The sequence below is a fragment of the Epargyreus clarus genome, unplaced genomic scaffold (genome assembly GCF_041222505.1).
Source record: "Epargyreus clarus isolate Ecla_fem2 unplaced genomic scaffold, WU_Ecla_fem_2.2 ptg000021l, whole genome shotgun sequence".
NCBI classification, from domain to species: domain Eukaryota; kingdom Metazoa; phylum Arthropoda; class Insecta; order Lepidoptera; family Hesperiidae; genus Epargyreus; species Epargyreus clarus.
In genome coordinates, this window is record NW_027332228.1 from 15971961 (window position 1) to 15996901 (window position 24941).

Genomic DNA, 24941 nt, shown 5'->3' on the forward strand with positions numbered 1-24941 from the left:
TACGAAAATAAACCGCAACTTGCGTGAAGCGAGGATAACTTAATTAGTTTCACTTCCTTTCAGTATATTTCTATTTCCGTTTTCGTGGGGACCGAACGCTATTTCCTTCTGGAATCTATTTTTCCTTAATGGGATTTGTTTCGAGACCTTTTCCCCGTTCTACGGTTGTGGCTATCGTATTAACGTCATTAAAATTCCAATTCCCCTGAGAATTCACAGATTTTATAGATGCTTTGTATAATACTTATTGTAATTTTTATTCTAATGAAGTTTCCGTTTGATGTTGTTGTCAGTAACTTGAATCTTTCTTAATTGAAAGTTTTAATGCCGTCAATAGCATCTTGTAGGTAAAACGTGGTAAACAGACTTTTAGTACTTTATACATTTATTTATACGGGAGTTGTGAATATATCAGCTTAAGATTCAATTATATACGTGCAGATGCAGAGTACACTATCGTAATTAATTGGATACGAAATTTAATGTGACATACGATTGTTATTGCGATCGTCATAAGGCTTTAGCCGACCCATTAATCTCAAGATATCCTCCAGACGCTTTGTCTCATTAATACGAAGCATATTAATTTGAACTGAATATTAATGCTCAGGAACTATTGTAACGTTACTATGGCGCTATCAAGTTTCAGCTTCCAGTTCCCAAGAATATTATACGACCATTGATATTGACGGAGGTAGTCCCTAAACGAAGAAACTTTATGTAATCACGAATGTAATCAATATTACAGAGCTTTGGCCCTTGTCACACGTTCACTTATTCTGACGTAGGTAAGTTGATTTGGAATTCTGTTAGACGTCGGATCGGCCAGGCATTTGATTAAGACCTGTTTATCCCGCGTCGAACGTCTATTATCGTTTTGGATTGTGTAACCACTTCATCAGCGACTGTGCGTCAAGTTTAATTGGTTTTTAGCGCCGATTTGATTAATAACAGGTTTGTGCCCTCTCTCACTCTGGCGCAATACCAGAACGTTGTATGATAACGCACGAGAACCCTTAACAAAATTTTAATTTACATTCACTAATTGATACTCATTATCGACGCCTGTCGCGTGAAGATGATTGTGAGCTTTCTTACATTTTAAATCACCGCTTTCGTCATTTAGGTCGCCCTTTATATCGACCGTCCACGGTTCTTATAAGTAACTGCGTTCAAGTGTTATCTTGGCAAGTGACGAAACTCCATTTACAAGAACACGAATTGGTGGCAACTATTTCTTGTTAGCCGTGTACGCTATAAAATGCATTGTTGTCTTTAGTTAAAGGCGATTATGGCTTGTACGATTTTAAATGGTGATTGAAGAAGTAAGGTAAGCGATGTTACTGGAAGCTCAACTAAAACCAGTGGATGCAAGTCACGAAGCGATTGTAAATTGTAAATAAATGTCTGCGCATCGGCTGTGTGAACGCACGGGTATAGAAAGTTCATGAGATCAATCAATGGTATGTCTTTACTTTCAATGTTAACAGATCATTTCAATTGCAATAAGAACCGCTCAATCATAGCTGTAACGACCATCCGTGTTGAGATCCCAATCGGATTCGAATACCGCCGACTTAATAGACACAATGTTTTCTTAGTTTTAAAATACTTCGTCTTCAAAACAAATTCGAATGGAGCATATCAGAAAATTAATGGAAATGGAGAAATGCCTTATCGCTACGACACGAAGTGAAATATGTTGTCCCTGATGAATGTTCGAATTCTTGAGGTGTTTACTAACGAGATCTAAAAACAAACTGAAACTCATCAAATTGGCTTTATCCGCCGTTGAATGTTTGAGAGAGACCGCCTCCTGTCATTTCGTCCGGTATTTGGATAATTAAGGTTGAATTCGATGCTATTCTAGATAGAGGAGGACTTTATTGATGGGAAATACTTAATCAACGTCTGGAACGAATTCTCAACGGTCGGCTTCATTCAGTCCATTCGCATTACTTATACGTACAATGGAAAGAATTGCTACATTAGCATTACGTTCACGTCTTTTCATATCTACCGTATATTATTGAGTCGTATTTTAATTTTATAGATTAGGTCATTAACTTAGAGATTTAAAGTTGATCCTCTTACAGACATTTAATATTTATTATAACGAATGTCTATCTATTAATATGTGAGAGCACTTCAGCGTTATCTAACCACTAAACCTGGGCGTTGCATTGAAATAAGTTATTGAGTAATAGATGCTATTAAAATTTTATTTAACGACTCACTCACATTTTTATCACTAAACATTATACAGGCGAGCAATAACACATAATAAGTGGTACTCGATCCAAATATGGAACGAATAAAACAGTGAGAGTCTAATGGTGTAGATATCGGCCGTTACACCCGTCTGTAGTGCCGTCTGTTTTTTTAGTGCACCGATAAACCCGAACAATATTATGAGCTCTGGAGGAATAAATCAAGAGCGGCGAGTACGTGAGTTCTGATATATCTGTTCTGGGGAAGGCGTCATAAAACATTCAGGCGTGGTGCTTTCGCATCCGCCGAGGCGAAGACGCTTCACTCAACTTGATGCAGTTTACTCGTAAATGCACTTAGCGCCGAGAGAGACATAAAAAGATGCACTCGAACTAGTTAATGGAGGCGTGGGCGGCGCGATTTGCTTTACGTTTCCGTAAGTAAATCAAATGTTAGGGGACATTAGGGCTCATGAGGGACTGCTGTTATTGTGTTGTGAGTCATGCTTAATGGGTTTAGCTTTTAACTGTTTCATTGTCTATTAATGGATTTACATTTGTGGAAATTTAAACAGTCGTGGTAGGTTTTATCGCTCTGTATATGGATGCTGGTAGCAATTAATTCCAAGATTTAAGCATGATGTAGCCATAATAATTTATTGTAATTACAAACAGTCATCTTTGTTTCTTTTATTAAACTAACAATTTAATAAATTACTCTGTCAACATAAGTTAAATAATTTCGCTTTAGAGCAACAAACGCAAAACCTCGTATATTGGTTAAATATTAAGATTACCGGTTTAAGCACTGCTAGTATTATTGAATAAAATCTGGGTGTAATGACAAGACAAAATCTAACAATAAAGCTTGCCTGTTGTGATCATTTTCTAATCAGTAATTATAATAATAGTAATAATTCGTAATAATAAATAGTAATAATGAAATTGTTAATTTATTTAAAAATAACATTATGTTTATATGAAATTGTTAATTTATTTAAAAATAACATTATGTTTAAAACGATATGTTTATTAAAATAATGTAAGCATAAACCCTAAAACGTTTTAATCAACTGATTGTCTTTGGAAACAGTTAGAGTTGTGCACGCATTCCAAAACCGAAGTTCTTTTAAAAGTAAGTGCGTTAATACGTTTCGTATGAAGAAGCGACAAAAGTACCGCTAATGCGAAAGCTTCCAAACCTCTTCATCCGCATTAGTAAAGTAACAACAAGGTGCAAGCCCAAATCTAAAATTACCTTTGAGAAATAAGACCGACGAATTCTCACCCTTAGTGCAGAAAAAATACAAAGGGCGACCACACCTACAAAAACGCTTGAATAGCCACCTTTACATTGGAAATGTAACACGATACATACAAAGAGTCGTCGAGTGCCAGTCAAGAGGTTCCCAAACAAGATAATCCCTTTGTTAGTCGAGTTATAATGGCATCTCCTGGGAGTCTCTAGCTATTATTTTCCGTTTCATTCACGCCAGCTGCGAGTTCGAGTTTCGTATTTCAACGTAAATGGAGTTTAAATTTCTATATCTGATGTACGAGCACTGTTTCCAGTTGATACACATTTGTTCGTAATGCTGCTGTTAAGAATTTCTATGGTATTAATATTTCTATAATCCTAGTGGGCCCTGGTGGACGACATTTCACCACAAAAAGGTTTTTGACTTAGACGATGCCTCTCTCTCAAACATTTTGGAACAATATTTACAAATTTTCACATAATTGTGTTCTATCTATAGTGATCAGATTAGAATTTATTAATACATGTGATTATTATTTATAAAATCTTGATCAATTTGTTTCTGACTACCATTAACATAAGCAGCTTCACTTTAATAAAAACTATTTACAGGTAAAAAAAAATCATTTTAAATTTTCGAACCGACAAAATTTAATCAAATATTAAATTGATCTTACTACAGTCCAACAAATTACGCTTAGGCAATAACATCGTTTAAATAATTATTTGGTTGAACAGGCTCTATTCTAATCATAAAATTTTATCTGATCATTCTCACACCTCGCGCTTCTAAATTGCTGTAATCGTAATAAAATTGATTTGCTGCTTCGCTTTCATCAATTACTGTTGCTAAGTCACTTGTTTCATCGTAACTTGGTCAACGATGGGCTACAAAGTTAGAAATATAAGTGTCTTTATTTAAACAAATTTTTAAATTTTAAAGTAAAATGTCGATCTAATCTTCAACATTCAAGTTCCTAGGTTTTTTTCCATCTTTTAGTGTGTTATATTCGCTCGCCTTGTTAGGTAGTTACTCGATGACGTTGAAACAACTACCCTAGTCCCTGCATCTTAATCTCCGACGTATTTATCTGTGAGTGAGTTTGAATCTTGAGTCATGAGAGACATAATACCATTTCTATAGATAGCTTTAATGGGATAGTCGTGTTCGGAAGTAGCACTTACATCTTCACGATTAAGTGTTTTTTGCGAGATCGTCGCTTCGTACCTTCCTTTCTAATCTACAACATTTCTTTGAGCTTTAGGGATCATTGTATACAAATCTATTTTGTTTTATTTTTAAGTGAATCTCTGATGCTGCTGTCAAGATAAATGGACATTTGTTACTTCAGAAAATATAAACTTACAATTAAATTACTTCGATTTTTTAAAATCCGAGTATAATGTTCATTTCGTGACGACTAGAGCTCTTACTATCCTTTAATCATATATCGTATTCTGGAGTGTGGGATTATATACTTATCTATCTAATATATCTAAAATAAGTCTGCTTTATAAGTGTAGATCCTGTAACCTTAAGTATAAGTAAATCACTGGATTTGTGGTGTAAGCATTATGTATTTTTGAAATATTATATTTCTAATTACATAATCTCTTTACAAAATCAAACTTGTCTTCTTTAGACGAGATTTCTAAAATAAACTATGTCAAAATAAAGACGCAACAGTGATCTCAGCTTTAGCTACGGAACCTTACACACGACTGCTCCAAATTATTCTTCCAAACATTTTTCAAGAGACTTTTTTTAAACGAGGAGTGTTTCAAGCACCTCCGAAGTTGGCGACAGCTATCTCTTTTGTCGTACCCACTTATCTAATTTGAGATTAGGTGAAAAATCCCTCAGTGAATTTTTACGTTATCTTTTAATTTTTTAGACCCTCCAGTTTAAGGGTGAGGTGCAAAAACTTGAAAGTTTTGGGTCTTCTTTAGTGTGTTGATAATAGTCGCACTTTTTATGATTTCTTTGTGTGTATAGAATTTACACGTAAATGTAAGTACGTTAAGGAAAAATTGTAAGACTGTATTAAAATATACATAGTTTTTTATTACATGCTGTTAGTTCTCAGCAACTATCAAATCAATGTAATAATAATAATAGTGGCTTCTAATGAATATAAAGTTTAGTAAAATCAAATTACTTAATAACAAAATGTCAACTCTAACTACGCCGTTGTACATAATATATGTACACATAACCGTTAAAAATGTTATTATCTACATACATACGAGTATCTCTGATCTCTAAAAATAAAAAATGAAACAACAACAAACTTAAATCACGGCACATTCGTTTCACTAATCAGAATCTCACGACGTATCTGATACGGTAGCCATTACGGATGACAAATGAAAATAAAATCACAATGCGATCGGTAACAACAAAGTACTCACCGTGTTTGCTGTCTGCGACCACCGCGACCACCCATAGCAAGAGGAGCGCACTCCCCCGCGCCATCTTCACATGCGCGCGCGCATCACCTAAAACAATAACCCTTGTTTGAGCATGGGAAAGCACCAATATTTGTATTTGAACACTTTGAGAACCTTAGACCGGTTACAATACAATCGAGAATCGTTTACACGAAATGTATTTGTACAGTTTAATAATGTACAATCTAAAATGGGTTTTATTACATCGTTTTTACGGTAGACAATAAAATCTCTTGACATGCAGTTCGAACGGAACAATACTAGTTTGTATTTGTATTGAACTGCATTAAAATTAAAATCTTTTGAGCGTTATTTAAGGTCGATATTGGATTGCCTTTGGAACCTAACGCAAAGAGGTCAAAGTTTGGACAGCAGGTGCCGCAGAGTGGATAATGGGCAATAAAATGTGCGCCACAAAATAAAGAAACGAAATTGATTTTGAAAGAAATGGCTTTGTGACAAATCGCTTGTATTGGAATAAATGAATTTTAATGTTCATAAATAATAATCGATGTACATTTACTACGAAAAATGTATACAATGATGTATTCCAAAAATATTTCAATACGTGAAGCAGTTGAAACCACACCTATTTTGCTTTATAATAATAGGGTTAAGCTGCCGTATTCCTCCTTGAAGGAGATATTATGTCTACAAGGCGTTCTAATTTATTGGTCAGGAATAACATAACTTATCTAATAGGATATTACTTTATATCTGCAACTCATTATAGATCTTCGTGAGACACTTCTTATCGAGTGGACTGCATGTTCTTCAATTTTGACCCAATCACAAGAAAGTAAAATGTCCAGATACCATTAGTATCATATCTTTTAACACATATGAATATTCCACTAGTACCCCGGTTATACTCACACAAAGTTACTTTAACAGAACAGACACTGTTCCTACAAATCCAAACCACTTGTATGAGAATCCATCATCGTTGGTCAACCAACAACGGCGCATTTTTGTATGGCACAACGCCGTAACTAATTGATCCCTTTTGAGATTTCGAAAAAAACAAACGAAGCCGCAGGGCACAGAAATGTGGTAAAACCGCTTCTAAATCGGCCGAATTGTTAAATAATAGAGACTGGAACTAATGGATTCCGAGAATAGGTGGATGAACTAAAATATAAAGGTTTTCGTATTCTGTTAGATTTGAGGTCAATTTTTAAAATGAATGCCTTCAAGCCTCATTCTTGTGTACACTACTACGTCTACTAAATTATCTGGAATAATTTATTACACTGTTTGAAGTAAATCTACAATAGTACAATACAATATAATACAGGAAATTTATTATGTACGTAAATAAACATATATGTAATCGTACATAGTCTACTATTATCGCAAATGATTTACTATGTGAGAGTTTTTGTGAAAAAAAAAGAAAGTGTTGTTTTTGTTTTTGGCCTTGATGTAACAGTTTGTGTTTAAAATATTGGGTCTCATTATTAAAAGGCTTTAAATATGTATAAAATAATTACAATAAATTTTAATACATTCTTGATGTCTTTAAATATAATGCATGCGAATTATTCTTAAATTTTAACAAAAACAACTTAATAACTTGTCTTGTATATAAGAAACTCATCAAGTTTCTTTACATGATATTAAGTCGTTTATTAGTAATATATCCTTCAAAATAACAACTATTTTACCCTTAACGAAATGTCAACAAGTTTCGTAAGACACTATATAATAGCCCTGCAAATTAATATTAAAGTGACAATGTTAATCTTAAGGCAATAGATAAACAGAATCTGAGCTAAGACCATCAATAAGGCCCATTAGGATCACTAAGGAATTTACGTTACGCAAGAGAGCACGTGGGCGGTCCAACATCAGATAAACTTGACGATAAAATACAGTAGCAACAGCTTTCATAATTGCCTTATCTCGTAGTGATAACGACTGAGATACGTCTGTTGGAAGGATTATGCAGATTAATGTTCGTGTACACGCCATTAATAAAGCTAGAGATAGAAAAATGCATGGGAATATTGTAGAAAATCTAACGAATACTGGTTATGATGTTGATAGTGAATTGTTAAACGTGGGTTCGAATTTACTTCTCATGCTTATCTTAGATGTAAGAATTATCGTACACATCTAGCATCTTGTTATTGTGAATAAGATGCTTGGATATTCAATTGTCGGACAAGAGTTTTTATACGTTTAACGTTTGATTCATGCATCCTAATATTTTATGAAACATAGGTTTGTTATTTTTCTTTCATAATAAAATGTCAAAGGTATTTTGCAACAACGACTAAGTATAAACTGAATTTGATTTATATTATCGTGCTCGTGATTAAATTATATAAATAGAAAGCAAACATGTTTCAGTGAAATAAATAAAATACTCTGAACAATAAACCTTATAAATGTGTCTTATGATCGTAGATTAAGCGCGAGAAATGAGTATAGCAAAATCTGAGCATGGCTGTATGACAGGAAAGGCATAACAATCAATTTTGTGTGTAATCCAAATACCGTCCCAGCTTGGGTAAGGCAGGTCCTGGCAAAGTGCCGGTAAAGGCTATCCAGCCTAGGTGTTGGGTTATCTAAAACAATATTTCGAGGCGCAGGCCGACTTGGTTTAGCGGAATAGAACTGAAATTTGGCAGAAGTTCCAATGTTCTGCTTGTTAGATTATATTAAAGAAATAAAATATGTTTCAGCATTATTGAGGAACATTGTATTTTTTATCAATATTATAAAGTAGCAAAGGTGCATATTTCACCTAATGATCAGAGACTACTGCCGCCGTAAGGTTAGGCACAAGTGCGTTGCTACTCATGAGGACTAAGTTGGAATGCCTCTTACCACGCTTTCCAAAGAGGAACATGGCAGCAGCAGTATTAAACTGCTGTTAGACAAAAATACGTGGCGCTTCCGAAGCTGAACCGCAAAGTGTTCTACCTTCTAAACGACCACTACAATAGACTTATGTAAGGCTGTTCTATATTATGAAGACTTATGTTCATAATTACTTTGATTAATATTACCTGAGAGAGGTACACAACGCAAACCGCAATATCAATAATATAACACTGAGTAAGCAAAGCAAAGAGCCGAAGAAACCACAAATCAGCGAATAAAATGTATAGCCGCAGCGAATCGAATTAGCCGTTAAATCAACAAATTGCTTGACTTTCTCATCATTAGTTAGTACACAAGTTGCGAGAGTAAACTGCAGTGGATCTTCAGATTAACTAGCATTTCTCAATACCTTAGTCTATGTTGCTGTGTCAGACGTGCTGTAGATCGTAGATTTGCAGGTAATAAATTTAATTTGTATCCGTGAAATCTTTATGTTGAAACCCTCTTGACTTCGTTAATGGTTACACAATTTTGTTTAGAGTGTTAGCTGAATTTGTTTCGCCTAGCTTTTTCAAAGTATTTATAAAATTCTAAAATAGTTAAAAAAATATAGTTATAAAATTCTGAGGGTCCCATTACTGTCCAGGATTCTCTTGGCGGAGCAGTCACCATAATGGTCCACTTCCGGGTTCGATTCTCGGTTAGGTAGATAAGCGTTCGTGAATTCGTCTTTGCGTGTGTTTATGGCAGCCACAAAATAAAGAATCTTAATGTAAAGATTGAGTTTTCTTCAACTATGTAACTAAATTATTCAATATTTCTATTTTTAAACTAAACGAGGTGCGAAATAAACAATTTTTCCACCTTCCACTGTATGGATAGTATTTGCAGTTTCCTAGCAGAAATGGTCGAACGCCATGTAAGTGAATGTTCTTACACACAAGACATCTTCGACATGTCGTATATCTTAGGTTTTGTAACTGTGAGTTGTAGGTTTACCTTATACGAAACGTCTGAACACATCTCAATTGATGTAGTAAGTGTCGTTGGCAAAGGTAAAGATTTCAACTGCCACTTTCTTATTTCGTTTCAAATAAGAAGTGTACTGTTGTATATATGGAAGACTTTATTACCCACAAGTAATTTTAACTATATATAATTTGCAAGACCGGATTCTTCATAGGTTTTATCGACCATAATAATAATATCACTTGAGCACCTTGGCAAATCATTATAGGTATTAAAATCTTATTTATTTTAACTACACAATTGGGCATGATTTTAAATGATACAGCGTAACTGACCAACGTTTGGGCTTCAATGATAGAAAACAAGTTATCATTTAAAATTATCATATTCTTCAACTCACATCACGAAATACCAAACCTTTCTCTAATTAAAATTCAAGCACCTCATGTTTCATAACGCGAAGTTTTGTACAGAATGTAATATACTGATGCTATAGCGTATTACGTATTCAGCATCGTTTTATTTCCATCATATCACTCATTCTCAGGTCCAACGTGCAGGAAAATCTCTAGACAGTGCGTGATCTGCATAATATCGGAACATGCTAAATAGCAAGTACGTGCAAAGAGGTAAAAAGAGGGATTTGTCATGCTACGAGAATATTTTTCATTTAGGTTCAATTTGTCTCTTTTATTGTAAAATATGTTTTCTTCTGGGTGTTTTATGTCATTTGTTTGTTACGTATTATTTTAAGCAAATTCTATGAAGTTGTAGCAAATTAACATATAATCTTCTTTACGGGTTACTACCATTTGGATACCTGGCTTGACTACATGCGTTGTAACTTGTTACCCCTGAGGACCAAGTTAGAATTCTTATCAATATATGTACACAATTATCTTCCAAAAAACTAAGTTATTGCTAAAATATTTTATTATTCCATTAATACCGTCAATGAAGTCAAATGCAAGAATACCAATTTATAATCCATTATAAATTTTCCTTTTCCCAATATTGACCTGGCAAAATTCAATGTATATTGAAAAGCTTCTACAAAATTCTATCGCACTATTATTTTGGAACACAGTTTTCAGTTTTTGCTTATTTTTTTCGGTTGCCATATTTTTCTTTAGTATCCACGGTTTACGGCTGAATTGTTCGAACTGTGCAAACTTTTCAGTACGAATGCGTTGTTTTTGATACGCGAGCACTTTTATTTTTATTTTTAATATACTAACGGATATTTTCAAAAAGCAACGCTAGAGGAAACTATTATATATATTCTAAAATAAAAGTTCTACCAACACCACTCTATTACGAAGCTTAAACTGTTTTCCTACAGTGTTATTTCTGGAATTATTTCTAGAGCGCTGTTAAATTTTTACAATAATAATTCTACAATTACTTCAACCTTCTGGTATTACCACACATTAAGTTAAACTTTTAGTTGAGAATCTATTTCCATCTCTGCCATATTTTTAACTTCTAGTATTACTACTTCAGTGATCTAATATACTAACGGATATTTTCAAAAAGCAACGCTAGAGGGAACTATTATATATATTCTAAAATAAAAGTTCTACCATCACCACTATATTACGAAGCTCAACGAAACTGTTTTCCTATAGTGTTATTTCTGGAATTATTTCTAGAGCGCTGTTCACTTTCTACAATAATAATTCCACAACATAATTCTGGAACCTTATTGGAATTGTGGAACCTTGGAACATAATTGCGGAACCTTGATGGAATTATGTTAATCTTGTGGTATTATCACTCATTGTGCTAAGCTTCTAGTGTGGAACCTATTAACGTCTCTGCCATATAACTTCTAGTATGATCATTTTAGTCACTCTATTACTAACTCTAAACTTCAAGCATTCTCAACTATAATGTTGAGATATCTTGAACAAAAGAAAGCGCTAGTTGTTTACGAAGGCTCCGATAAGCGGCGGAAGTGGCTTATCTGAATGAAACGCTGGCCTACGCACTCGGGCCGTCCGCCAAATGTGTGTGTTCTTCATTGTAAATGTGTTTTGTTTGTGTAAAATGAAATTGTGAATGAGTCACGGAAAATGACTCTGTTTTCATATGAATGTATTACAGTTTTTTCTTTTAAATCTTTTGCTACCAGCTATTTCATATCCATGTACATATTCTGAAAAATATTTTTAATGTGAAAATATTTGAAGAGGCTTATAAATCGATTGAAATTAAATATACGAAGATTAGATTAGTCAATTTTAATGTTTTAATTTGGCGGTCTTAGCACACTGTTTAGAATAATGAAAATCAAGGCTTGAAAAATGTGAAAAAAATTTTTTTGGACAATAGTGTTACACACACGCACATAAACATAGTTGATTACACAGTATATCGTGTATGTTTTTTTATAATATAGGAGTAGCAGACGAGCATACAGTCCACCTAATGGTAAGTGGCTACTGCCGCCCATGGACATCTTTAATCAACCCCAGATAGGATTAGATATTCCCACCTCAGGTCGGCCGCAGATGCGCCTCTACTCCTGAGGACTAAGCTGGAACGCCTCGGAAAAGTATGTCTCCCTTACCACACCGTGGTTACACCTGGCGCACACATAAATTTCAAAACGTGACCTTTTGTGTCTTTTTTGCAGCACAATGTGGAATCCAAAAATATATGTATATTTTTTACTGGCACGACTTGTAGGATGTAATTGAGTTACATCTATTAATAACATCACGTTATTGATTCGATTTATATCTTTATCGTGCAAAGTCAGTAATGGATAAAATTGGGTCATCAAAAGCTCCGTAAACAAGCTTAAAAGCTTTTGCATGTTAAACAGGGTCTCCTGTTACCATGTTACATGAAGTAGTTTAATGTGTTACTTGTAAAATAATACTTAGAAAGTGCTTTATATTATAATTAAATGTTTAACAAATAAGGATGAATAAGGAAGTTGGCAATTAGTTTAATTGATTCTTATAAATGCTTTCATATAATCAGATACAAATAATATTTTTTTACGTCCATGTAGTCGTGTAATAAATGTACCTAAAGCTTTTTTGACAGTGTAATGTCAGATAATTTGTTAAGTTTGGATAAAGACGTACCTTTCGTAGAACCTTTCTGTATCACAAAATACGGTCATAATTGAATCGCGAGTAAGTCTGAAACTCATAACACTTTGAAAATGTTTTATTATGTATTGTTTGTAACAGCTCTGAAGAGTGAGGTGGTATTGCAGCCGAACCATTCCCTTAGGTTTTTTAACGACAAGTGCCGACACTGCCGATACTACACCCAGCGATATTTTCTTGAAAATCTAATCTACTATTACTAATCTTATTACACCTTTTTATAATATACGAGTAGCAGACGAGCATGCAGTCCACCTGATGGTAAGTGGTAACTGCCGCCCATGGACATCTGTAATTAACCCCAGATTGGATTACATATTCCTACCTGAGTCAACCACAGATGCGCCGCTACTCCTGAGGACTAAGATGGTACGCCTCGGAAAAGTATTTCTCCCTTACCACACCCTTCAAACCGGTACACAGCAGTGTTTAACACTGCTGTTATGAGGCAGAAATAGGTGTGGCGGTGGTGCCGCCGGAGTTGGACCACAAAGGGTTCTACCACCTTCTAAATACCTTCCAAAGTAGTACCTACTTATACAGCAGCTGCTTTACCTCGTATAAGAAAGACGAAACTCATTTTTACTTGTAGCATATTAAACTTATAATTTGTTTAACAATAACTACGTATTTTTTCCAACAATATTTTTTTGCTCATCACGATTTCTGCTAGATGGACATCTTGACAATGACTCATTATCTCATTTGTACGCGCGGATTTCAACATGAGTTGCAAAAGTAACACTTTAACCCGTAACGTCTTTTGTTAATTAAAAGTTAAATGTTAATCCATTCAATGATACTAATTTATTAGGTCTTAAGTTATAAGACATATTGTTATATCTTCAATGCCCATTGAATACAGCTACAGACATACATACATAAATACAATAATACATAAATATAATAATAATAAATACATAAATACAGCTGGTTTTGAAATTTTACCACTTAATCCGAGGTTCCGAAGTTCGAATTCCGGGTGACGGCCTGTGGGTTTTATTTGTTTGTGGTTTTAAGTTGCAGAAAATAGTAGAGATTAATTTTATTTATCACTGCTTTAGACGCCTAAAGAAGAAACAATTCTTAAGAAAAGTTCTTAAGGGTAAGTGAAGTCTATCAATTCGCACTTAGCCTGCGTGGTGAAATATGGCTGAAAGCTCTCTCACTCTATTAGGAGACTCGTGCCCAGCAGTGGAACAGTAATGGGCCAACGACATTTAATTAATTTATGAGATTTTATCTTGTATCGAATTAGGCTCTATAAATCTCCGTTCATGTTCCATATGACCTTAGTACTGATTGGTCTGTGTAGCAAGGCATTTGATCTCACAATTAAATGGTTTAGAAGGGCTCAAGGTTTCGTTAATCAAGATATGATTAGAACCAGATAACCAATGGCTGTGAAACACTGTGATGCATGGGTCATGGGCTTCGCCACCTGATTGGTGGAAACACGAGTTACTGGCCAATGGGACCACTCTAAAGTTTGATAAATTATGGATGTTATGGCATGCCATTTATACACAACGTCACTTTTTTTTTTGTATAAGAATGGAGTAGCAAACGAGTTTGCAGTCTACCTGATGGTAAATGGCAACTGCTGCCCATAGACATCTGTGACCAAATCCATATAGAGTGGATTCATCTTGAAACTGGTCCTGTGACCAGATTCACGTGAATTCACATTGATATCACATAGATAGATGGTCACAGATTTTCCTCCTGTGGTCTACAATGGTCATCAGTCAGCATCTACACCTTTCCATCGAAATACAGAACTTCACGTTAGAAATGGGTGTGGTGGCGGTACCTTTCCGATAGTACCATATCTACCACCATTCAACCTTCTTAAGATCAAATTTTACTTTTTTTAGTACGCAATTGAAGATTTTCTTGAGCCGTAACAAACTATTTGAACTATTTGAACAAACTATTTATTAACAACTCATAAAATAAAATTATTCAATACTTGCACAGACTACATGATTATTATAGTCAATGTCAAACACGATTTTCCTACAGCTTGGCGCCGTATGTAATAAATATTTATCAACACAGTCCAATGGAATTACAAAACTTAATGTTATGTTTACTTTATATGTTCGAAGCTTAAGATAAATGCAGTAAAATTGCAAATTTACTGTAAGTAGCAAACTGGTGAATATTTGCGTTGCGTGCCTGTTGCTGTTACATTTATTACTAAAATGTATATTTTATAACTATTTGTAGTGGTTTTAGATCTTAGATATTTCAGATGGGAAATCAGTCAAAACATGTCTGATTAAAATAAATGCCTTCTAAGTGACGATTCTTAATATAGTGAAGGAATACATTGTGAGGAAATTTATTAAGTCTTACCATCCACTATTTATACACCATCGCTATCAACAAGACATTTTTGTCCCATCTCTGGGCAAAAGAAGTATTTTAAGATTGAACAGGGCTTACTATGTATAATTTTAAGTTCATATAATACCTTCGAGAACTTCATTGTTTCTTCTCTTTGGTACAACGTAGGTCTATGTACATTTACTTGCGATATTTTCTTTCCCTTCCTCCTTTAGTAACAGAGCGATAATTGGTTGAATATTAATTAAAAATCAGATATAACCAAGGATTGAGATTGGATTGAACTGAGATCCAGACTGTGAGAGGCCTTATAACCACTAAAACTGCTTTATAGAAGTTCTACATTATGCCTCTATAACATAAAACAGTCCCAATTTAACTTTGTTCGCTCTAAAATAACAAGCGTAGTTTCAACCCTGAACTTTTAGTTTAGGCTATCCAATTATCTCATAGAAAAGGTAGCTATAAACAGTAAAATGATGGATCATATCTCCCTTCAGTGTCTTCAACGGTACCGGGACCATCAGATAAGTTGACCATTATCCAGAACTGGGTTAATGTCCCCCCCATTATGGTGCCGTCACGTGGCGATGGCTTCGGAGATAGGGAACTAATAAGCGAGATTTTGTAACTTTTCATAGAACGGCCCTTGTTATGGGAATTTGTGGGATTGTAAAGTGTCTTACGCTTTCTACGTTTATAGTTCTACGCCAGATGTAAAGATGATATAAACACCCATATCCATGTAAAAAGATGATAAATGATGATAAATACCTCGAATCTACGAGAATCTTAATTCATCTACTTGCACGGGGATCGAACTTAGAACCGTTTGCTATTAACTCGTAGGAACTTTTGTAGTGTCAGGCTGCTACGGTAACTTCAGTGCTATGCGTGTGGTTTTAAAAAGTAATGCTTTGAACACTCATAAATCTGGAGTAGAATTCAGTGAGTGGGCACGATACGAATGTCTAGATCCAGAGCATGAATCTAATATACTCGTATCATTTAAACATTTAAATGTGCATTGATGGGGATGGAACCCGGATCCGTATTCGTGACAGACCTGTATAGAGGACGCTATATCGCGACATCTTCAAAGATTTAACTTCAAATAAAATATGGAGAAGCAATAAGAAACAATATTCACTTATATTTAAATTATTTGTGAAGAAATCACAATATATTCCTGTAGCGGCGGTTCAGAACCTATATATAAGTATCTACTATTATTTAAGATTAAACTTAAGATTAAATATGAAGAAATCGTAAGAAACGTGTAGCGGCACTTAATTCAAATTTAGCGCTAAGCGAACAAAGCTTAGTTACTTAGCTACAAACATTTCATACAACAATACCTACTAAACATTACCCAACAGTTTACAGATAGTTACAAACTTTGAATAGCAAGTAAAAGGCACTTAGAGGCACTGTGATAAGGCGATAACTTTGTGACCGATATTCTAGTGTTGACAGCGAAGTAATAAATCTGTGTAATAGGTATTCGGATAAATGCATTTGTCCTCATATTCTACTGATAAACTTGATGATAACGCGTTTTGTATAAGACGTTTACATTGGAATGAAATAAACAAAACTTTTGAGTGTACACGATTATTTTAAAGATTTTTTGTGTAGAAAGTATTTTATGTCAAAGAAGCCCTATATATATGAGTAGCAGACGAACACGCAGTCCACCTGATGGTAAGTGGCTTCTGCCGCCAATGGACATCTGTAATCAACCCCAGATAGGATTAGGTATTCCTACCTGAGGTCTCCCAGATGCGGTGCTACCTCTGAGCACTAAGCTGGAACGCCTCGGAAAAGTCTGTGTCGCTTACCACACCCTTCAAACCGGAACACAGCAGCGCCTAACACTGCTGTTATTAGGTAGAAATAAGTGTGGCGGTGGTAGCACCAGAGTCAAGTCACAAAGGGTTCTACCACCTTCAAATAACATCAATGCGCTTAAATAGGGATACATTTGCAAAAAATATAAGGACTAGTCTATGATAGGTGTATAGGAAACTTTTTTGGAAAATTCTTAAGAGATATTGATAGTGGGCGTTTTAAATCAATTGGCGTTTGAGTTTTATTAAGTGGACGATCTTGTTTTTAGTTGTTTTGATTGCAAAAAGTATATCAACGAGCTTATTGTAATTCAATTGCGGTTGTACTGCCGCTACGCTTATTTCTGTCGTATAATGACACTACATAACAGACTTACATTGTATGTAGCATTCCGTTTTAGCTCTTACATGTTACTATGGAACCCTATAGCACAGTGATAGGCGAAGAGACAAGAAAGTTTTAGGTTCAATTCATGATATACCAAAAAATACTAAATGACGATTGAAATCTATTTCTAGACACTTTTAGACCCTTGTTCTATATGAAAGTCTCTACGCTTGTTTGCTATTTATGTAAGAATAAAATAGAAACATATTATGATACAATAAGTTATTTTATGCTGTAACGCATTCATACCATAATATAACGAAAATTTGTGAATAGTCTACAAAAATATGCTTTGACATACTTGTAAACATTTTACTCATAAACGAGAATAAATTGAATTATACCTCTAATTTTCCATAATATAAATCCAATAGGTAGTAAGCACCCAGAGCTTAATAAAATCAACCCACAAATTAAACTCCAGAGAGCTTTAAGCGTAGGATTAACCTCTTTGCGGGATTAAATTCGAAATAAAAGTTTTAGCAAAGAACGAAAATAACTAACTAGAAATACTGAAGAGCAGTGAACAAGTTAAGCATCCTTATCTATGAACTCGCCAGTTTTGAGAATATTTTGTCGGGTTCCGTATGTCCATTTTAAAAATGAAACCACTGTTTTTATAATATTCTATATAGTATTTTTAAATAGTAGTAGTAGTAGTGTTGTGTAAGATTCCGTACTTTTAAGGAAAAAATGAAATTAATATAGAAACACATGCGCATCTGCTATGTAAAAATAATGTGATTGCATATGTAAATATTTTGTTAATATTAGTTACATTTATGTTAAAGGAAACTGGGATTTTTGGGCTTTTGGATTGGCGTTACATTTGATGTTGACACCCCCAATTAGAATCGGAGCCCTATTTACAACCAATTATATTAGGGTACCAATTATATAAAGATTGTTGTAACTAATTTAGAATGCCTCATAGTGTGTGCTTTACCATAGATATCTTTAAGCACAATCTATTAGCGCTACAGTTTCTATAAGGCAATCATCATCATCATCAACCCATTACTGTCCCTCTGCTGGGCACGGGTCTCCTCTCAAGATGAGAAGGATTGGGCCATAGTCCATCGCGTTGGCCTAGTGCGTATTGGTAGACTTCACATACATATGAGATTTTTTTATAAATCTCTCATGTATGCAGGTTTCCTCACGACGTTTTCCTTCACCGTTTAGCAAGTGATAATTAATTTCTAATACGCACATAACTTTGAAAAATCAGAGGTGCGTGCCTATGATTTGAACGTCAGACCCCTGGATCGAGACGCCGAGTTTCTTAACCACTAGGTTATAAGGCAATCACACAAAACAATTTCACTCCAGTTGAATTTATAGTACTTATGTATTGAAAACTTTAGAATGTATTCAATTTACATCAATATACATATTTATGTACATTATTATTCTATAGATGAGTTTTTAAGCATAATAAATCGCCCTAAATTAGTTTTAAAACAAAGTATAAGGCTATGTGGTTCTCCTTAAAACGCTTTTCTTGTTATCAAGTCTCTAACGTTTAAACTTTTACTCGAAGACTCATCGAAGAACGATATTGGGAAGTTCATTGATACAGCTCGAAACTCCGAGCTATAAAGTGACAAAACTTTCAGTAGACCGCAAAGTGCCATGATCGTAAAATTTCGAAAGCTTTTAAGCTTAACGTGTGCATTCTTGTCGGAAATAGCTAGGAAAAAGCTTGTTAATGATGTTTTGTTTAATGGCTCTACGATTGGCGCTAAAGCCTGCCGATTTGAGTCTTGGGTAGATTCCAGACGGCTTGTATGATGAATAAGCATTTGTGTTGGGTTTGTGTTTGTATACTTGCGTTTGATAGCCCTTGCAATGTTTATTTCATGTCTAATACAATTACTTTAGAATTACTAGCATAACTACTTAAGTATCAGTACATACACGATAAAATAAAAGTATTAACCGACCTCAGAAAATAATATGTGTTTCCATATAATATTCATAAATGAAATCATACACCTTCTCTTTCCACTTTTTTAAAATCATTCGTTTCAATATCCAAAAATGGAAATGGAAAAGTTCTAACTCGCAAAAGCTTAAAATTCAAAAACCAGAGGTATAAAACTCAACTGAATATTTTTGTATTCAGGTACACATTTACCCAATTTTTATTCATGTTTTAAATTCTGAAATTTGTTAATAAACTATTTATAATTGAAAATATATTTATTTCTTATATGAAATAATATACGCGGAGGAAATAATTTGGTAAATTGTAGAGTATGGTACTTTATCCCTTTTTATGGCATAGAAGATTATGCGAAACAAGTATAACCAATAGTATCTAGTAAATTTTTGTCACTTACAAATGATTAGTAATTATTATTATAATAATTCCAGTAAATGTTTTATGAAAAGAATAAGTGTAGACAAAATAGCCGATAAGTCTATAAAGCACAATGATGTTTTCAAAATATTTTAATGCACATTCGTACCGGAGGCTATTCAACCGAGCCATAATAAATCTGTAAGACAAAACAATTGAACACGATCGGAGACTCGGCGATAATAAATAATGCTACACACATCGGGTGTCAAAAGGAAATCATTAAAAATCAACTTACACCACTAATGTAATCCACAACAAACAACACTGCTAATTAGTCACTCACTAATCCCATTCAGTTTGTGAACTGTTGATGTATAAACGGTTCTTCACATCACACTGAATACGATGCGAATACGAAATCAAGTTTCACTTCACGTATGTAAATGGCACCAATGAAAACAGTTTCCACCAATTCCGCGGCAACGCGCGGCGAAGGGGGGCGAACAAACCGGCACGTCCGACCCTCACCAACGTCGAGATTCGACTGCTACGACCGTTCCAAACAGAGGGGACTAGGGAATGGAGAGGGTAGGGACGCCGGGGGAAAGGGAGGCTCTCCAACTGAGGAGATAACTTTTGATCTTTTTGGTACCATAGAAGATTTTAATGACGGAGTCACATCTGGAGATTCGTCAGAAAAAGTGCACGTCACAGTCCTAAGTGTTAATGCATGTCAAGGGCTTACTGGAAACGATGTGTTAGAAAAACCGAAACGAAGGTTGCGGGTGACATTTTTAAAAATAACCCAAAACGACGTCGAAGACAAACCGTCGGATTGATTGGCCATAAAACGTTGTCTCGTAACTAGAAAAACGTTTTAGTCTGTATTTGATTAGAATCTCAGACCGTCTGCTCCTCGGGAAATACGAGACGGCGGTATATTACGTTTGGATTCTTCCGTATTATTTTCACATCAACGCAGACATCTCGTGGCAGATATTGCATAAGGCGGTTTTTGTCGCAGCCCCGCACATGTCAGGGGCTGCACAAAAGGCCAAGGAGCGGAGCAGGTACAAAAGATCCCAACCCCGCTTCGAGTTACAACGGATTCATAGATTAATGACGGGAACATTGTGGAGTTAAGAACCCAAAAATTTACAACTGCATTGTGTTGTACGTGTAACAAAAGGGCACAAAAGATAGGATCGGCTTCTGTTATTACCTTATCGTTTATCTGTACTCTCGGATTCTCTCACTTTCATACAAGATCTATTATCCCCGTGGATTTCTTCTAAACCATGATCTAATTCACAGATGTTTGGAAGGCGTACCGTTAACTAGCCAACGAATACTTAAATTGTTTTTTGAAGCATCTAATAAAAAAGCCAAATAATATGGTCGCTAATTCTATATTCGATTTAACAGTATAATATATGAAATTATTTTCGGTTAACATTCTTCGATGTCTTCAAATTTCTTTTTACGACTTCCGTTTTCAATAACGAACGAAACACGTTCGAAACATAGCTACGTTAGACCTCATTCATTAACTTGATGTATTACAACTTCCATAACATTGTGTGGAATGTGTTCTTAGGCAAACAGGTCAACCGTGAAACATGTTACTTGAAAAAAGCAAATGTATGGAATACGAAATGTGAACCGTAGATGTTCATTTGCATGGAAACGATTGCAGAATATTTAATATGTAATAAATATGTATTAGATCCTAATCAAATACTCGGTTCATTCATTATGGTAAATCTATTAGAATGCTGTTTTCGTTTCAGGTAGTGGAGACAATAAAGGACATGTAGTCCATCTGGTTACATCATTATAAAAATTCCAGTTCGTATGGAACCTTTCATACGTTACGAAAAATGTGACTCAGTAATAAAAAGCAGTTAAATCTTCTGCGATATATAAAAGGGTGAACTTAAGCAAAAATGTGATTTTTGTACGTGTTCAAGTGAGTTGAAGCTCATTAATGGACTACTGTACCAAAATTATGATTTTACAGACTTGTTCAACTCATTATTTAGACTTCGTGGCAGCGAATCTTTAAGCCAGTTACGCCTCTATTACGTCCACGAAGAGCAGCAAGGTTAGCAGAGCTCCAAGGTACAGTAAATATCATCATAACGTAAATGAAATATCCACTTGTGAAAAATTACCATTGAAAGCTACCCTTACCAACAACATTGATCAATTACTGTCGGAAAGATCAATCTAACAAACTTAACATAAAGTAACACTCGTCTCGTCAGTTCAACTACTTTGAAACGTGGAAATCCCGATGGTACGATAGGCCACAATTCTCACAGCGCAAAACGATTGCAGTTTTACAAACAATGGCTACTCAACATTCAATGGAAACAGCTGACCGAGGATAGTTTGAAGAAAGGCAGCGGGTGCAGCGCTAGATAAATCATCAAGCGCTACCGTTGAAAATGCTGAGACTTAAGCGGTTTACGCACTGACCATCGTAACTTTGTAAGATTAAACTATTAAACGTTTTTCCATAATGCTGTATTGTAACAACAACATGAATTTGTAACAAGTGTCGTGGGGATGATGCGCACAGTCTTAAGGGTATAATGAGTAATGGACGAGCGTTCATTTCTCAGCGACGCCCTTAAGTTTACCCGCCATCTGTCATCGCCGTCTCTTCGCGACTAACGGCTCTATGCTTCAAGTGTTATCTAGACGCCGTTACGGGTGACGTGAATTTACTTTAGACTCAATGGCACCATCAGTCATATGAAAAAGCGATTTTTAAGAGGTTTGAAAGAACTATATGTCGTGTCTATTTAGATAGTTGTTGTAAAAATACAAGTGTAGGAAACCAAATCTAAAGTAGATACTGTCATGTTTTTTGGAAAAAAAATGAGAAAATTAGTTTGCAGACGTTATGTCTGTAGATAGTAGTATTTATTGGAATATTACTTTAGAGTGCGAGTACGTATTTCATAATATCAGAAAGTCTTTTTAAAACTATTTAAGATTAGGTACTAATTAGTTACATTACTTAATTGTAACAATGTTTTAAATATTATGGTCTTAACAACTGTTATTTTCTTAATCAAAATGCGATTAAATTGAAATTCTTAACAATTATTAAAATTCATTATAAAACAGGTGTTTCCATAAACGTACAAAGCGCGATAAAACTGAAACGCTCCTTAGGAAATATTAAAAAATCTTGTAATAAAAGTTGAGACGAGTCACGGGCAGTAATGAGTAATGGAAGCTTCATTTCTCAGCCTGAAGCTCACCCATCACCTGTCATCGCGTTCTCTCATACCGTCGTCTGTAACGGCTTTATGCGTCAACTTTATCTACACGGTATGAGTGAGTGTGAACCGCTAAAATTTAGATAACGGTTGACTTAACTCGCTTTTTTGCTATGCACGTGTATTTATGGCTTTGTAAATGACGAATTGATAGACACTCAAACTACATTTGGAACTTCGATCTATTTTATTTTGGGAGTTGTTATTTGTTATTATGAACATCTAACTCACAAACTGTATTTTGATCTCTAGCATATTTTTAACAAATTTAAAAAAGGGGTTTTCAAGCCGATCCTACTAATGTTGTGTGTGGTGTATTAAGTTAAAAAAACATATCTGTCATAAACTTACGTTTATCTACCCATTCCTTTGAAACAACGACCCACGGATTACTTTTTTTGATGATTTTTGAATCTACATTAAGGAGCTTTTGGCGTGTCAAAATGTATTACACATGCTCTCCCCCGCCTTCAAACCATAAACTAAAACCAATTTTGGGTCGCTTCTAAAAGTTTCGACCGAAACTTAATTAGTTGCATGTTAACCCTTTGTCGTATTTTTTATAGTCTCTGGGTGGTGTTTTTTCATTAGCCTAACTGCCTCAACTATGTATAAAATGATATTAAGTATGTTTGTAGCTGGAGATGTTCTACAAATTGTATCGTCCTAATTAAACGAAACATGATTTCGATCGTCCTAATGAAACATTTTATTATTTGCTTCTAGTATCGCGTGAAATGGTTCGTTGATGAGTCTTTACTATTTGTGAACATTTACGATAAGCTTATTTCAATGATATGCTTCTGAAACACCACTCTTACGGTATAAGCCTAGGGTTATGTGAGATACGCTATTTGTGTATTTTCATTTACAAATGCTGGCAGAGACACATGATTAACTTAGTGTTTAACAACCGATTATTTCTCAACTGCAAGCCATATGCGTACACCCGTTGCGATTGCAATCTCGTCTCTTATGGCCCCAGAGAATTTATCACCTTCACTCGTATCCTTAATTTTCACCGCCGTGTCCGATAAGTGGATTTTTACAAATTACTTTTTCAAGATTCCGTATATTCGAAAAAAGGAAACTTAAGATTTTAATGCTGCAATTAAGGACTTATAAAGTTGGTATTAAACATTTATTAAATACCTATCACCTACCTACCTTTTAATAATATAGATGTAGCTAACGAGAGTCCACCGGATGTTGGCAATATATGCAGAAGACTAAGTTGGAACGCTTCGTATACGTATGTCTTACTTATCACGCCTTTCAAAGCGGAACTCTGCAGCACTTAATATTGCTTTTAGTAGGCAGAAATGGATGAGGCAGAGCGTTCTACTACTTTTGATACAATTATTATCAATTTATATGCTTTGTTTTTGTTACATATTTTGATTCAAGCAGACCGCACAATGTAAAGCCACATGTACATAATCAATCAATGAACCAGCAAGTGAGACTTATATCATTGATGTTTGATTAGTATTCAATACATGGCGGCTATACGTAAAATAATAATATCAAATTAATTTGCAAACATACCGCATCATATTAACAATAGCCATACATCAATATTTACAAAATTACAACGCTCTCGCATGCGTTGCATGCATACATGCACAGGGTACACGCGTTTGCTTATGGTAATATAATTAATCATTTGATTTTGTGGTTGATTATTGATCCGTATTGAATACTAAAAGTTAACATCTGTCAGCTTATAATACAAACCAATTACCAACCTGTTTTCTTATCATTTTTTTCCAAAGCCAAACTTAGATAAAAATGTTGCTACACAAAAATGAATAAAGAAGTATGTTAAAATTCAGAAATATGATGAAAACATTGTTAAGTTAGATGTTGTTTATGAGAACCTCTTCTATAAAATATTTTAAACCT

General features: G+C 34.7%; 1 protein-coding gene across 4 annotated transcripts in view; it reads right to left on the reverse strand.

The window, feature by feature from the left end:
• Positions 1 to 24941, reverse strand: part of LOC140751042 (netrin receptor UNC5B) — a 136519-nt gene that overhangs the window by 42892 nt on the left and 68686 nt on the right. For 3 of the 4 annotated variants that reach the window (XM_073084858.1, XM_073084857.1, XM_073084855.1), the window contains exons 1-2: positions 20039 to 20280; positions 5881 to 5967 (exon numbers count right to left, since the gene is read on the reverse strand). In XM_073084858.1, the coding sequence (XP_072940959.1) occupies positions 5881 to 5944 (64 nt within the window). In that variant the 5' untranslated portion in view covers positions 5945 to 5967; positions 20039 to 20280. Of the gene's footprint in view, positions 1 to 5880; positions 5968 to 20038; positions 20281 to 24941 lie in introns of those variants that run through there. The other variant, XM_073084856.1, reaches the window with a different exon arrangement.